This window comes from Mytilus galloprovincialis, chromosome 9 (genome assembly GCF_965363235.1).
Source record: "Mytilus galloprovincialis chromosome 9, xbMytGall1.hap1.1, whole genome shotgun sequence".
Lineage (NCBI taxonomy): Eukaryota > Metazoa > Mollusca > Bivalvia > Mytilida > Mytilidae > Mytilus > Mytilus galloprovincialis.
The window spans coordinates 23,186,184-23,202,302 of record NC_134846.1 but is presented as its reverse complement, the minus strand read 5'-3'; the positions used below and the strand labels follow the sequence as shown (position 1 = coordinate 23,202,302).

At 33.0% G+C, this 16,119-nt stretch overlaps 1 protein-coding gene across 1 annotated transcript in view; it reads right to left on the bottom strand.

The window, feature by feature from the left end:
- The window catches only part of LOC143044649 (cadherin-23-like), a 65,657-nt gene that overhangs the window by 43,937 nt on the left and 5,601 nt on the right, over window positions 1-16,119 (bottom strand). Inside the window, exons 2-9 of the mRNA XM_076216707.1 lie at window positions 13,577-13,641; window positions 10,065-10,136; window positions 9,550-9,722; window positions 9,051-9,104; window positions 8,076-8,165; window positions 6,396-6,482; window positions 3,693-3,704; window positions 2,322-2,438 (exon numbers count right to left, since the gene is read on the bottom strand). Coding sequence (XP_076072822.1) covers window positions 2,322-2,438; window positions 3,693-3,704; window positions 6,396-6,482; window positions 8,076-8,165; window positions 9,051-9,104; window positions 9,550-9,722; window positions 10,065-10,136; window positions 13,577-13,637 — 666 coding nt within the window. The 5' untranslated portion in view covers window positions 13,638-13,641. The remainder of the gene's footprint in view (window positions 1-2,321; window positions 2,439-3,692; window positions 3,705-6,395; window positions 6,483-8,075; window positions 8,166-9,050; window positions 9,105-9,549; window positions 9,723-10,064; window positions 10,137-13,576; window positions 13,642-16,119) is intronic.

Below are 16,119 nucleotides of genomic sequence, written 5' to 3'. Positions count from 1 at the left end.
CAACAGTTAAATTTTTATTGAAAGGGTACGTTGACAATTTATGCAAGTTTTCATACCTCTTATATTTTGAATTATCTTTATTACCCATTAATCATATACAGTAGGGACCTAGAGTATTTTGATTTGAGGCCCTTCCTGTAAGACCGTTGAAATTGAAGTCAAAGTCAAAACTTAATTGACGTTCTAGATTTTATCCTTTGTGGCATATTCTGGATGTATGGTGGCGGGATGCGACCATTTTGCCTTTTCGCGTTTTCGCGTTTTCTCCTTTCACTTTCACGCGAAATCGAGAAATCGGGAAATTGGGAAATCGAGAAATCGAAATCGAGAAATCGAGAAATCGAGAAATCGGGAAATCGAGAAATCAGGAAATCGGGAAATCGAGAAATCGATAAAGCAAAAACGCTAATTATGCTACAAATCTGATGAAGATGAATACAAGGTGATGTTGGTAAACATCAATTAAGCACAAACCCAATAACAAACCAAAAGACCTCATTTGGGAAACTTGCCAACATAGTCTGACGTGGTTATACTAAAATATGAAGTTCTTAATTGCCTTTGGTAAAAAAAATGAATATTGACAAGGAAAAATACATTAAAATGGGCAGTTAGTACATGATGCTTTACTGACCCCCCTTTACTGTTCTTGGGCACCTCAATCAACTATCTAAATTGAGATTTTGCTTCTCATTCTTTAATTTTTTGTTTTCTAGTTTTAAAACTATCTGGTGTTAATGTTGTCTTGGTCATTACATGTATTCAAGCCGAAGACCTTCGACATCTGAGGTCACATCTGTTGCTTAGCTATATTTTGAATAAGCTAAATTATTATCAAAATCTCCATAAATGCAGGATATTGAATAATTGACTTCCAGGACACTATTTCGCCTATATATTTCCGTATGCAGTGAGACCTCTCGTTATAACTTTGTCCGGCGCACAGCGCAAGTGCGAGGGAAAACTCCGTCATGACAGTATGTTAACGCACGTGCTCTTGAAGGTGAGGAGAAATAGCAGATTTTCAAAAAAACTAATTAATTCATCAATTCATTACATAACTGTTAAGGAATAATTTAATAAACAGATGGGCAAATTTCAAAAATAAATGTCATGTGTCTTCCAATTCATTTATCTGTCACGCTTTCAACGTGCTCTTGTTTGTTTTTGTATGGTCACGATCCAGAAAATTTCGGCAACAAACTCGAAAGTTTATAAGCTTGCAATCAACAACCATTTAATGAAATATCATTGTATTTTTTTTTACAAATTTTGTTTACTAGTGCAGATTTCGTGCGCACTAAAGTTGGTGTGAACACGACCTCAGTGAATAGATGTGACTATAATATTTATTCTTTTATCAATCGATATAACAAAACACTACTTATTAAAGTAGCTTTGTTAATCCGATGGTCTTCACTACAGTTTCGTATTATATGCTTTTGACTATTCATCTGATCATTTACTGTTTTCATATCAAGTTTTTCCATATATTTTAGTAACCCCGTTGTCAATCACTGATTCAAAGCAATCACTATTTTGGTCTTGTTCCACTCTCTAGTGATATTGTACCTGTATTGCGATCGTCCTTTACTTAATCAATAAACTTGTAGTTTGACATCTTGTTATATATATAAATTAACAATGTAACGAGTATCACAACTTATATTTAGTATGCATGTTTTCAATCTCTCTGTAACCTTTGTACTGTCATGGTTTTAAACAAATAAACTATCTATTTGTCTCTTTTACTTGTTAAAGTGTTCTTTTAATTGTCTAAGCAAATCATTAACCTGAACCATTTAGTCCAGTTTTGGTCATATCTTTTTGGCAATGATTAGTACTTATATATCCTGCTATTATGTTATTGTGCTTTGGTAATGTTTTGAATTCTTGTATTTTATTTTGGCTTATGTGCTTTGTCTGTGTGCCATTTTCTTTTCTCTGTTTGGATCTTTGTTGGCTTCTTTGTTTGTTTTTTTATATTGATTTAGATTTTAGACTGCTGTACACAATGTTTTGTATCTATTTATGTGTATTTGATTTGTTCACACATTGTTGTCAATATAATGGAATTGTGTATTACTGTCATGAATCTACAAGTGAGAGGATTAAATAGCTGTAAAACTAGGTATAATCGACCATTTTCATCGTATAAAGGAAATGTTTGTACCAAGTCAAATATGTTTTAATTCGTTTGAAGTGCTTGAGCTTTTGATTTTGCCATTTTTAAAGTACTTTTCGTTTTGAATTTGTCTAGGAGTTTAGTACTTTTGTTATTTTACTTTTTACAAAACAAATTTAATGTTCATAACACTTACTGTTCCCAATATCAGGTACTGATAAAAGCTCAGTTTTGAATAATCCAATGGCTTTCTTACTGTTATGCTGCCTGTAGTTTCATCAATATCAAATGCGTTGTCATATAAGGCAGACGACTGAAAGATACAACACCATGACGCCATGACAAAATACGTGAATCCAAGCGTTTAATCTTAACAAATATTAAAGAAATATTATAGAATATAGCAATGGATGCAAATTGTATAACGTATCTTAACTGTGAAATAAATGATTAACTATTGTTTCCTCACGAAATACATTCTGTTTCTGAAGCAAAAATACCTAACGATCTTAAATTGTTTGTTTACCATACGCGTTGGTGTGCTCTTTTTGTAGGCTCAAATATCATATACGCTTAGAACACAAAATTTCGGAGCTATTTCATCAAAATTCCAAATAAAGAATATAAAGCTGAAACCATTTACACAAAACGAACTTCGTGAAAGCATATTGTTCGATTTGAAACTTACTTAAATAACTATCATCATTGAAGCTAAGATGGGTAAATAAGTATACATCTATTAATTTGTAATATACATCTCATTGCTTGAAAACATTGAATGTTTCCTTACAATTTGCAATACTGAATATTTAAACCAGATTTAAAAAGGAGTTAGAAAGGGAGCATTACAAAATCAAGGTATAGTATTCTATTCTAGTGTGACATCGTTTTAGTCGTTAAGATGTTATTAGAATGATCGTAATTATATAATATATGGATAGCGTTTTGAAATATATGCTATCGTCTCAGCCTATAAGCTGACAAACTGTATTACGACAACAACCACAAAATTGAAGGCGGTCGACTTGATGACAGATACGCAAAGGATTAGACATGTTTGCTGGCACCAAACGATATTCCTTATATATGACAATGGTGTAACAGTACAAAATAAGAATAAACTAGAAAAATAAATTGAAATTGTCTTTACTTTATATAAAGAAGACATAACGTACAGAAATAAGAGTACTCACAGTTACTCAAAGCTAACTCAAAGCGAATGAAATTTTCTTAAAGTATCATGTATCCAAGAAATAAAATATCAATTAGTGCATGTACACAATTAGTAGTACAGCATCCAATGATGTTGGATTTATAACTAAAGAATGCTTATCAACAGGTTTGCCATACTTGTACTGTATCTGAATGAGATTCGTGAGCAGCATTCAAAGACTTACTGCTGATGCGCCTTCATAAAAAGTTTTGTTTAAATAAATCACACCGTCATCTTTTTATGTTCAATTCGTACAACAACGTTACAGAACAGAGACAAAACTTAATCATATTTGGTATCTTCTAAAGATGTTACCTCAATTCGTCAGAGCTACGAGGAATAGTTATTACTTACTTGACCTTGTGCCTGAAATAAAACGTACATATAAAGAGCTTGTAATAAAATGTAGAAAAAAAATTATTTTATAATATAAATAAAACCATTGCGCTTTAAATTTGAAAAAAATTGTTGAAATAGTTATTTCATGACACAATAAAAGATAGCAAAAAGATACTCATTACAATATGGTGATTTCATCACAAAATCTATTTCATACATTAGAACCTCTTTGTACAAAATAGAAAACAAATTGTTAATAAAATGTTTGTGTTTAGAAGCATAGTCATTTGTTTTTTTTTACCATGTTGGATATTTAACGAGCAAACATACAATCATGCCAAAGGTTCTACAATATCAAAAGCCAGTGTAAAGGTTAACAGTTATGCAGTTGAAGCAAAGCAGTCACCACTTTTGTTAAGATTTGCGTTTGAGTAATTTTACACTTATGTACACGCATTTTACACATTTTTACAAACTGTTTCTATAGAGAAAACTTTTAATATCATTTACTACGGAATATTCATTGCGCTGTACATCAACTTACATGCCTCTACAATAAACCATGTTTTGTCATATATTTGTAGAAAATAGTGGTATAAGTGAACCCCTTGATTAAATTAATATGTACATATATTTATTAATTAAATTTGAAGAATTGTCTTAGCCGTGTGATATAAACAGGCAACAGTAGTATACCGCTGTTCAAAACTCATAAATCCATGGACAAAAAACAAAATCAGGGTAACAAACTAAAACTGAGGGAAACGTATTAAATATAAGAGGAGAACAACGACACACCATTAAAATGTAAAACACACAGAAACGGACTAAGCATTAAACAAAATCCTTGAGAATAACAAATACAACATCAAAACCAAATACATGAATTTGGGATAGATAAGTACCATGACACGTCTTATAGTAATGTAAATTCACACTAAATAAAAAGAGAAAACAAACGACACAACGGAAACACAACGTTAAAAGGTAACACACACAGAAACGAACTATAAAAGAGGGACGAACGATACCAAAGGGACAGTCAAACTCATAAATCTAAATCAAACTGACAACGCCATGGCTAAAAATGAAAAAAAGACAAACAAACAACAGCACACATGACACAACATAGAAAACTACAGAATAAACAACAATGGCCATATTCCTGACTTGGTACAGGACATTTTTAAAGAAAATAAATGGTGGGTTGAACCTGGTTTTGTGGCATGCCAAACCTCCCTCTTTTATGGCCATGTTAAATATGACATTAAAAAACACAACATTACAGGACTACAGTATAAATGAACAGAAGAACACAAAGAAACACACGAATAATAGCTAACAACAGGCAACAAGTTTAAAATTATAATACGCCAGAAGTGCATTTTGTCCACACAAGACTTACTAGTGACGCCAAGATACAAAAGTTTGAAAGCCGAAACAAGTACAAAGTTGAACAGCATCGAGGACAAAAAGTTCAAAAAAGTTGTGCCAAAAACGCCCGGTGTACCAGAACATTCCAATGCAAAACATTCGACGTCATTATGCAAATTCCGGTATATAAACCTCAGTGATACATTTTAGTGAAAAAACTAGCTAAGTAGAATAAAACGAATATGAGGAAACAGGAAAATATATTATTAAAAAATGAAAAACAAATAATACAATGAATGAATTTTATAAAGTGTTAAAAAGTTTTCCACTCTATAGCTTTTGCTGAAGAAGTTGATAAAATGAAGCTAACATGTCATTAACCATACCAGACCCCCTCATCAGCCAAAGATCAAAATCATCCCTCAAGTCTGTGGGCTGTCATCATGACCTATGGCTGATAAGGGTTCTAATATGAAAAATGCCATGCTTGGTTAAAAGCGTCCGCATGGAGACGTCGTATATTCATATTAGGTCAGTAGGGAGAAGGGCTTATTTCATACACGTACGGTTAGTAGTGGTGTTACGTCCCTTTATATTCCATATTAGGTTAGAAGGGAGGTGGGTCTTATTTCATACACGGTAAGAAGTGGTGTTACGTTCCTTTATAAAAACAAAACGGTACTGAGAAAAAATCTTAAAGGTTTCAACAGACGAAGAAATTGATCATTAAGATTGAAATAAACTCATAAAACACATTTAAAACTAACAAGTTGTTATTGTTGGCATCTTTTTTTGTAAGACCATTGGAAGTAGTTTCTAAATGCTACCAGTATTGATAGGTCACTAGTCTAAATGACACGTTAAGATAGTGGGTAAGATAGATTCTTTATTTTACATAGTGTGCTAGTGACGTAATACGGTATATATGAGGTCCTACCCCATATGGAATTTACTGACCCCATATATATATATATATATATATATATATATATATATATATATATATATATATATATACCGTATTAGGTCACTAGCACACTATGAAACTTATAATAATCGGTTAAGTATTTATCGTAATATGCATATATTCGAATTCTGATTACAAACCTTACAAAATGCTGTAAAATACTTGTTTTTAGGGAATATGCTCGCAAGGGTAAAAAAAGGAATATCCCAAATGGAAATACCATGGTATTTGAGGCAAATTCACCGGCAGTTGAGAAAAACAAACAAATTCGTTTAAAATGAGGAAACATTTTAGAATATGCGGAAAATACACTGGCTTACAACCAATCAAAAACTGGAATTCTTATACAAGATGTAATTTTCAATAAAAATACTTACCACAAGTGAGTATTTTACTACTCCGCCAATGCCGTTATCAGGATCATTAGCTTCTACTTTCAATATCTCTGTATACAAGCTTGCGTTCTACAATGTTCAATGTTTTTATTATTATGTATACTGTTACAGAAAAGATCGAGTGTAAAACAATTTACAAGTCTTAAATATTACAACCGCATAGATATTTTTATCCTGCAATTGGGTGTTCCACTATACAGATACAGCCCTACAGATATCGCTATGCTGTATCTGTATACTATACAGATATCGCTTTAAAGCTTCGCCCACTGTCGTATTGGGTATTGTATGAATCCGCGTGACCCCAGAATGTGTATTGCAATCGCATTCCAACGACGTATCAATTGCGAATTCACGATTTCTTTTATACGCTGTGTTTCTTTTCCAACATTTCTTTAGAGCAATAAGAATCACACCAATTTTCTGATAACATACACAAATATACAGCAATCTTTTCTACGATGACAACTATCGATATCAAAACTTGAATGTATGATTGAATGTGTAACAAAACCAACCATGTCAATTTCAGCATGCATGTTAGTGAATGTCGAGTCTGAAGCGTAGGACAACATGTACACTCCTGTTTCAAATTGAACAATGTTTTGTTATTTGTTTTTACTGTTGAATTTAGTTGTTATGTTAAAATAGATAATTATTCACTTTGAGCGATGTATTATTGTTGACCATTCTAGATTCTTTTTTTGCGAACCCGTCTTCAGCTGAATGTGTGATTACTGTATCGTATTAATACACGGGCCTCAAGGGATTTCAAATCAAAAATAAATGCGAAACATGTGTTTTTGTGTCTTTCAAAACACAAATAATATACAGAATTAGTTGCAGGATAAAGACAATAACTGTTTAGTGTCTTTAAATATCAGCTGTACTCGGCTCGAAACAGGTGTAATATCTCGCTCAGTAAAAGCTCGCATACACCTTGTTTCCTAGCCTCGTACAAATACAGCTGATATTTAAAGACAACAGTTATTGTCTATGTACGTTTATCATGTTTACCCATTCTACTCACGGATTTCTTTTCAAAATGTCCAGAGAAAAAAAAAAAAGAATCATAAAAGAATAAGTAAGAGGGTCAAGAATCGCATGTGATATTAGGACCGCGTAAAATCTGGTTTCGGTTCATGAGGAGAATTTAATTGAGAAGACCAGTGCAATGAAGGTATTTAGTAGTTAGTTTCTTAAATTTTTACTCGATTTATCATTTTTCCTTGCCTGTTGATTACTCTTTTATTAACATCTTGGATTATTGACGCGGTGAATATAACGATTTATCAATGAGATTTTCCTATCTTTTATCCAATAAGAAAACAGAATTTTTTTAGCCATATAATAAAGTAAATTAACACCCTCGTATTAGCCAATCAGTATGGCATTTTAATGTGAAGTATAATAAAAAGCAAAATGATATTGGAACAATCTGTTTTAATTAAATAGTTTTTTACACAGACTTTCATTTGCATGATTTCTAACATGTAATCCCTGAAAGGATGAATTTATGTTTTTGATATATATGCAAAACAAAAAACTTTCCCCATTGCAAGGTTATTTAAAAGGTAACACAAATGAAACACTTTCATTGTCATGGCGCTGTCAGTTTCTCTAAAAATAAAATAAGATAGAATACAGTAAAATATATCATACCTCGAACTCAGTAATCTGGAAGAGTTTTGATGTAAACAGAGGGTGTTCATCGTTTACATCTAGAATATAAATTTGCAGTAATTCGCCCATCTGAAATTAAATATGTGACAAATCAGACAACAATACATGTATGTATTCATTTAATTGTTTTCTAATTGAAGGTTTTTTTTTACCAAAAGGACCACACACTTTCGATGATTTTAAAATCCGTCACAATCAAACGAACACTGCGTTCTAGAAACCAAAAAAATGCGGAAGATTGAAATGACTTAAGAATGCGTAAAGTAATATGACAGCCGAGATAGAGAAAGAAGGGTACAAGTGGCATGATCTGGAGAGGCTAGCAAAGAACAGAAAAAGGGGGAGAAATATCGTTCGTGGCCTATGCTCCATCAAGAGACAAAAGGATTAAGCAAAGTAATATGACAGTTGCTAGCCGTTCGTTTGAAGTGTTTGAGCTTTAAATTTTACCATTTTACTAGGGACATTCTGTTCTGAATTTTATTTGGAGTTTAATATTTTTGTTATTTTTTGTTTTGGTGCCTTTGATGAATTTACTTACATTTTGCACCTGAAGCAAGATTGGATTACAGTTAAGTTTGTTTTTTTTTATTTCCGGCAACAATGGGTGCAAATTGTACAGAAATCGGTAATTTTATCATCAATAAGGTAGAAGGGCATCTCCAAAATTGTATAGCAACTGTTTGTTATTATATACTATAAAATTGAGAATGGAAATGGGGAATGTGTCAAAGAGACAACAACCCGACCGTAGCAAAAAAAAAAAAAAAAAAAAAAAAAAACAGCAGAAGGTCACCAACAGGTCTTCAATGTAGCGAAAAATTCCCGTACTTGAAGTTTGCTGAGATGCCCATCTACGTTATTGATGATAGAATTGACAATTCCTGTGGGATTTGGTACGAAAATAAAATAACCAAAAACGATGTTTTATAAGATATTTTCATAAAAGCATACCTTTAAACCTGACGTATCCGTAGCCAATAACTGTAAATACCATGTAGGTTCCGTCTGAAATAAAAACACAAGCCAATACAGATAAACATAATGCTAGATTAATGAAGACATTAACATGTAGAAGACATCCAAATGTGTAAAACTTTCTTGACGTGTATTGTTTCATGTATAGTTCGTTTCATAGTAAAGGAAGGTACTATTACATATTGTACATATTTTTAAAAATAGGAACCATTGTACACTGTTTCGACTGTAAAGCATAACTGAACCTCAACAATCATTGTTATGGCCCGACCTACATGTGGATATGTTATTTAGAATGTTGAAACAATCATCAGTCAGACCGTTTACAGCATACATTTCCCAACAGGTTTCTGACCTGCCATTGTTTTGTGATTTATATGCGAGCAATAAACATTAAAAAAATAATGTGTTTTATGTGAAAGCAAACGATTCCGGGAACTTAACTTTTGATTTGTTAATAAGTATAATCATTTACCTCTCGGTCCATACATGCTTTCTGTGTAATCTTTACTGTTGTACTGAAGACATCCGATAATTTGGTACGACTTATTTCTGTAATGTCTACTTTAGCCTGTGTAGCAGCGTCATTAGCCGATATTGTTATGACTCCATTTTTACCACTGGCTGATATAGTCACCAGAGTTCTATCTGAAAAGTATTGCACCATTCATGCATTAACCGAGTTTCTGACTTCACTTCATTATGGTATTGTATCGATAGCTTTAAAAATTCAACACATATCTTGAAATGAAAATTGCCGGGTTTACCATTTTGATTAAGCTTATTGCTTAAAGTGGTATAAATTTAAAGTTGTTTTCATCGTTGAAATATATATCAAACGGTTTGTGCGATAAAATTTTAGCATTATTGACTATTTGCAAGCATTTTGGTTATTCAGTGATGACAATGATGTACTGTTTAAAACATTACCTTAGCCACAATATAACTTGACAGATCGGGACAGAATATTTTAACACATAAAACACTTACTTGAACAGCCTTCCAAAAATTGCAGAAGAGAAGGAACTGTACTAAACCGTGGTGGATAATTCTGCGACAGTCCTACAAAATATTGATATTGAATTTCATAATTTTTAACTCTAAGACTCTAAATGAAAACTTCGGTCTTGTATGTCAGGTAATCAAAGTCTTAAATAAACACCAGTCAGTTTTCAGTTTCAAACCGGAGATACATGTAAATAATGTTTCATTTAATGCCTGGATTGGTGTGCATTGAAATTCCGTGCCGAATTTATTCTTACAGTGCACAATATTGTGTATGTCTGTACTGCTTACTAAACCTAGTACTATGAATTACAGCAAAATGTTTACATCATACCAGAAGTTCAATTCTCGGGTTAAATATTCGACAATCGCACAACGCATTTGCCCAGGGGAAACTATTGAATGTACTAAAAGTATAAAAACTTGAAAGAAAGATATAAATGACTCTAAAAAGGACAAAGGAGTAGGTCCAGTAAGACCCCTTTTTGGCCCCAAAATATAACAGTTTTACAAAGTTGATAAAATGTAAACTTTTAGTTATTTATTGGACAGTAGAATGCTTAAGCTACATAAATATGGGTTGTTTTTGACATAACAATGCACATATATAGGGTACTAGCACCATAAAGTCATGCTAAATTACAGAAATCTTCACAATTCTAGCATTTTAGTTAAATTTAAGACGGTATTCGTGTAAAACGAAAGTGGCCGCATTCGTGTTCATCCTTAATATTGAAATGCAAGTTGCATTTTATGATAATACATAATATATATAAAGGTTGAGGATGAACACGGATGCGGCCACTTTCATTTTTGACAAAAACCATCTGAAAAGTGACATTTTTGGCATATTTGGAAGATTTTTTATATTTGAGCTTGAGAATCGGATAGTTTTTAATAAAATTATTAACTAAATCAGTTAAAATCTTTCTCATAAACTAATTGACTCAAATGAAATAGACACTTAAGTGTTCAAAAAGTGGTAAAAATCTTTCGGCAGATAAATGTCACAAATAGAAACTGGGTGTATCTGTGACTGGGAAATGTGTTGGCCTGGAACCACACACACACAATAAACGGTACGACAAGTCTGCACGGACTCTTAACTCTGGGACTAGCTCTTGTAACAAAAGACGACTCTGGTTAGCGCGATGTATAATTTAATAAGTTCAGCATGGAATACAATTGTACAAAGTTGGAACTGCTCAGTGTAATATACTAAATCCAATCTGCCCCATCAAAATAACATCATAGTTTATATAACAAACCAAAACTACTTGAATAGACTTGACAAATAGTTCTCTAAATGAGTGAGAAAATTCAATTAAGAGATTACAGGAAAAATTAGCACATAGATAATTGACAATAGAACATACAGACTTATTTATGGAATTAAAGTCTTGGCTTGTCATATACGAATAATAGATCATTTGAAGTAAAATGTCGCTAATTGAAAAACAAATTAAAACATGGAATTAGATTAGCTTATTCTTCTAAACTTGACTTAAACCTTACACAATAAAAATATCAAAATCCCTAGTGAAATATTGCATATATAACAAAAATATTGATTTTACAAAATCTTTTACAAAATGTCCGAAAAGTCTCAAAATCAGTTTTTGTTCATTTTTACACTGTGACATAAACCTGAAATTTGAGGCCAAAATCGGTCCTTACCGGACCTACTCCTTTGATATCCAAAAACCACTGTTGTCACAAAGTCGAATCAACAAATTGGAACAAAAAGAAAATATTAATTCATTTTAAAATCAATCTACAATCTAACTGTTCATACATGTGGTCCCTAATTCTGTTTTGGTTGTGTAGCAAGGTCAGGATAGGCAACAACACCCTTACATTAATTAACAGACAAAGTTTTCAATCAAGATTTTCCGAATCCAATATCTTTTGTGGCTGTATACGTAAAGGATTCGTAATAAATAACCATGCACAGAGTCGCATAGAATCCGCATATATACTATCAATTGATTTTTATGGTTAACTAAACATCCAGTGGCAAACATTTCATGCATGTATTGGACGAGAAAATTAGGAAATAAATCCACTAAGGTTCTATAAAGTATTTCTAACGAGAACCAGTTTTCCTGCTTCAGAAAATGAGGGGAGTAAGATACATGTAAGAATCCATCGTTTGCCTTTCAACAGATCCCTTACGAAACCATTAAAGAGTTGTGGCAGACATTAACACGCATTGAGCGTGAAACTAACCTTTGAACTAAGATGTGATTTCAAAATGACATGCTCACAAGCCAACATTTTGTCACTGTGTATCATACATTCTGCACGTATTCGAGTGGAAAAGCCCCTTTTACGGTGGCTAAAATTTACTCGCGGATAGAAGAACCCAAAGAGTGTCCATATTCCTATACACATGCCCAATATTTAGGTGGTCTACTATTAACGTACGATTCTTTCTAGGAAATTATCACCAGCTTTTTTCGAGACCAAAACACTAGGCAAGTAAAGTTTGCTTAACAAAATAAAAAAGCCTTAATAAAAAATTCGGATTGCTCTTATTTGATAAATTCCGGCAGATTTAAATGTTACTTAAGTAAATATATAAAACGTTAATCTCAAAAACATGGATGAAAGTTTTTTTTTCACATAAGTAATGCTTCAAATGATGAACAGCTGAATACTTGGCGGATGTTTAATCTCCCTCCAAATATAATGGACAGTTGTAGGAGTTGCTGTTAAAGTATGGTCATTTTGTTTTTATAAATTTTGTATTTACATTGTGCCATAGATCAAATTTATTCATTTAGTGTATATTTACTTGTTTTTGTTAATGTATATTTTGATTGAGTTAGGTCATTTCTCCAGCTATGGTGTGATGTAACACTATTATTGCAGGTTAGAATTACGGTTGGCGCCTGTTAAAACGTTTAAACCCGCTGCATTTGTTTGTACCTGTCCTAATTCAGAAACCTGTAAGTCGTTCAGTGGTTGTCATTTGTTGATGTGGTTCATAATAAAATTAACGGTACCAATTTTCTTGCACCAGATGCGCATTTCGACAATACATGTCTCTTCAGTGATGCTCGTTGCCAAAATATTTGAAATCCAAAGCCTATATAAAAGATGAAGAGTTATAATCCAAAAGGTCCAAAAAGTATAGCCAAATCCGTGAAAGGAATCAGAGCTTTGCATGAGGGAGATACATTCCTTAATTTATAATAATTTTTATCATTTTGTAACAGTAAATTTTAATAACACAAAAAATCCGTAGTTTCATGCCAGTACCATAAGTGTTTTTCGTTGCTCGTTTCTTTTTTTTAAATAGGTTATAATCCTTTTGGGGCCCTTTGTAACTTGCTGTTCGTAGAAGCCAAGGCTCAGTGTGGAATGCCGTACTTTGTTCTATACTTGTTTACTTAATCAAATTGTGACTTGGATGTATAGTTATCTCATTGGCACTCAACCCACATCTCCGTATATCTATCAGGTTATAACTATAAACAATTATTATGACTCACCTTTTTGGGACAACGATATTATTAATGTGCACACGAGTCCCAACTTCAAAATAGCTTCCATGTCCCTAAAAGTTCAACTTTTATTAGTAAAAGTTATACATACGATCCTTGTTTGGAAATGATAAAATGAGAGGATATCAAAAGTATTTTTAAACAATAAATAAAACTAATCAGACATGTGCATGCTTATATAATGTCTGCAATGATCGACAGGTACAACTAATGTAAACCTTTGTCAGACTTTCAATTCTCCAGTATAGATGTGATGAAAGTCATATGAAACGAGTGATCGGTGAAAAATAGTGTTTATCCAATTCTTGAACCAATGCATGTATAAATCATAAACTTAGTCTTCTCTGCACGATTTTATCATTTTTTTACGCAAACATTTCGTATAATCTTCAATTTCCCCTCCCCCCTCTCTGTCTGTTAGTGTGTGAAAATATGACAGCTACTTAATTGTTGTGTTTTAAAGCCGTAGTTAACCGATTGTTAAATTATGTCGGCGAATTGATTCCTGGATGCAAGCAATTTAAAAAAGTAAACTTCTTCTTAATGTGTACAAACTAAAGAATTGTCTAAAGAAAAAAGTATATGTACATAAGTTTTTGATGAAAACTATCCATTTAGTTATAAAAAGCATATGCATTATTTTTTTTTAATTTGAGGTTTCAGTTGACTTTAAGTTGTTAGGTTGCTGTCTCCATCGATTATCTGACAACTTTTTTTTTTACATAGAATCTACTGTATAATTAAAACATATAAAGCCATCTTTTGGAATCAACTAGCGTACGGTCTTTGACAATAGACCATAGTATCGCTTCTAGTCAAGTTGTGAAATGCTTATAAATAAATTGAAGAAAAAAAAACAACAATAAAAGTTCTGCAATCCACTCGTTTAATGTACAAAAACATCAAACATACTAATAGAATACACTCTATGGATAGTTGCCTCATTGGCACTCATACCACATCTTCTTATACACGGTGGGTATGGTTGTCCTGCGAGAGAACGTACTGTGCTGGTGATTTGGTCCTGACGGGTGCTGGTGGGTCCTGATTCTGTGCTGGTGGGTTTGTTTACATTGTATCAGAACGGCAATAAAACGACTGTTTTGTTGCTTAATTTTTCTCTGATGTGTCATAAGTACCATGCAAAGTATATTACAACAATATTATATTGCAAAAGTCGTGCAAGTTCGTTAAACGGAATTGTCCTGACGCTGTGCTGGTGATAAAATAAACGGTCCTGGTTCTGTGCTCCTATGTCCTGGTTCTGTGCTTTTATATTTTAGTTAAAAGTGGCATATATTCAAGAGCATTGATGCTGTACTGTTGTTGACTAATTAGCTGTTGTCTGCTTTCTTGAAATTGACATTGTTGTGAATCTGTTTACTGTTATTATGAGAGAAAAAATACCCCTATTTAAAAAAAAAAAAAAATGAAATTAACTGTAATCTTATTTATTGGCCTGTTAATGGAACCCTTCTTGCCCCCTTTTAAGATAAGAAAATATGTTTACGATTTTCGGGATTACGATCATTTTGCAAGATCACCAAAATACGTTGTAATTTATACAATACTTAATATAATGTAGATGATGTGGTATGTTTGTTGTCAATGGACAAATTTCCATAAGAAACCAAAGGAAGTATGTGTTAACAACCATACGTCATCGTACGACCTTCAACAATAACCCATAAAATAAAAATGTGAAAGGTTTTGCATAAATATAGAACAAAGGACTTTCTGAGCGTTTGAATCATGTCTTTAGCAGCTTAAAACACATTTGTTTGTGAACAATTGAGTGTTGACTATAAGAATGACAATAGTATTGCGGGTTTGTTTGTTTGGTGTTTTTTTGGGGGGAGGGTGGGGAGGGAGGGGGATAAGTTAGAGCGAGGTTACAGTGAAAGCTTGGAATAGTTTCCCGTAAAATTTTAAAGGTGGATTGTAAAAGAAAAATGTATCTTATATTAGCCTTGGTCACACCTTACCGGATAGCTCGAACGGACGCCTAACGGATAACTTTTTCTCAATCCGTTCATGTCCGTTGGACGTCCGTTCTTATCCGTTAGGCGTCCGTCCATATCCGTTGCATGTCCGTTAAGTGTCCGTTTTATCCGTTGACGTCCGTTCTGTCCGGTGGAAAATTTTGAGCATGTTCAAACTTTGAACGGACGTCCAACGGATAAAATGTCCGTTGAACGTCCGTTAGGCATCCGTTTTGTACGGACAGTGTACTCGTCCGTTTTGTATCCGTTACGTATCCGTTATGCATCCGTTGGAGATCCGGTAGACCAATTCACCAACGGATGTCTACCGGACGCCTAACGGATAAAACGGATGTAAAACGGATATTAACGGAAGGATAACGGATAAAACGGATGACTACCGGATGTAAAATGGACAAATGCCAATTGAAATTTCTCATGGTTTATTGCCTTTAATTTTTAGATGGTTTATTGCCTTTAATTTTCAGATTATTTTGTTCATCCGTTTCATCCGTTACGCTTCCATAGCGGTGTCTGTTTTATCCGGTA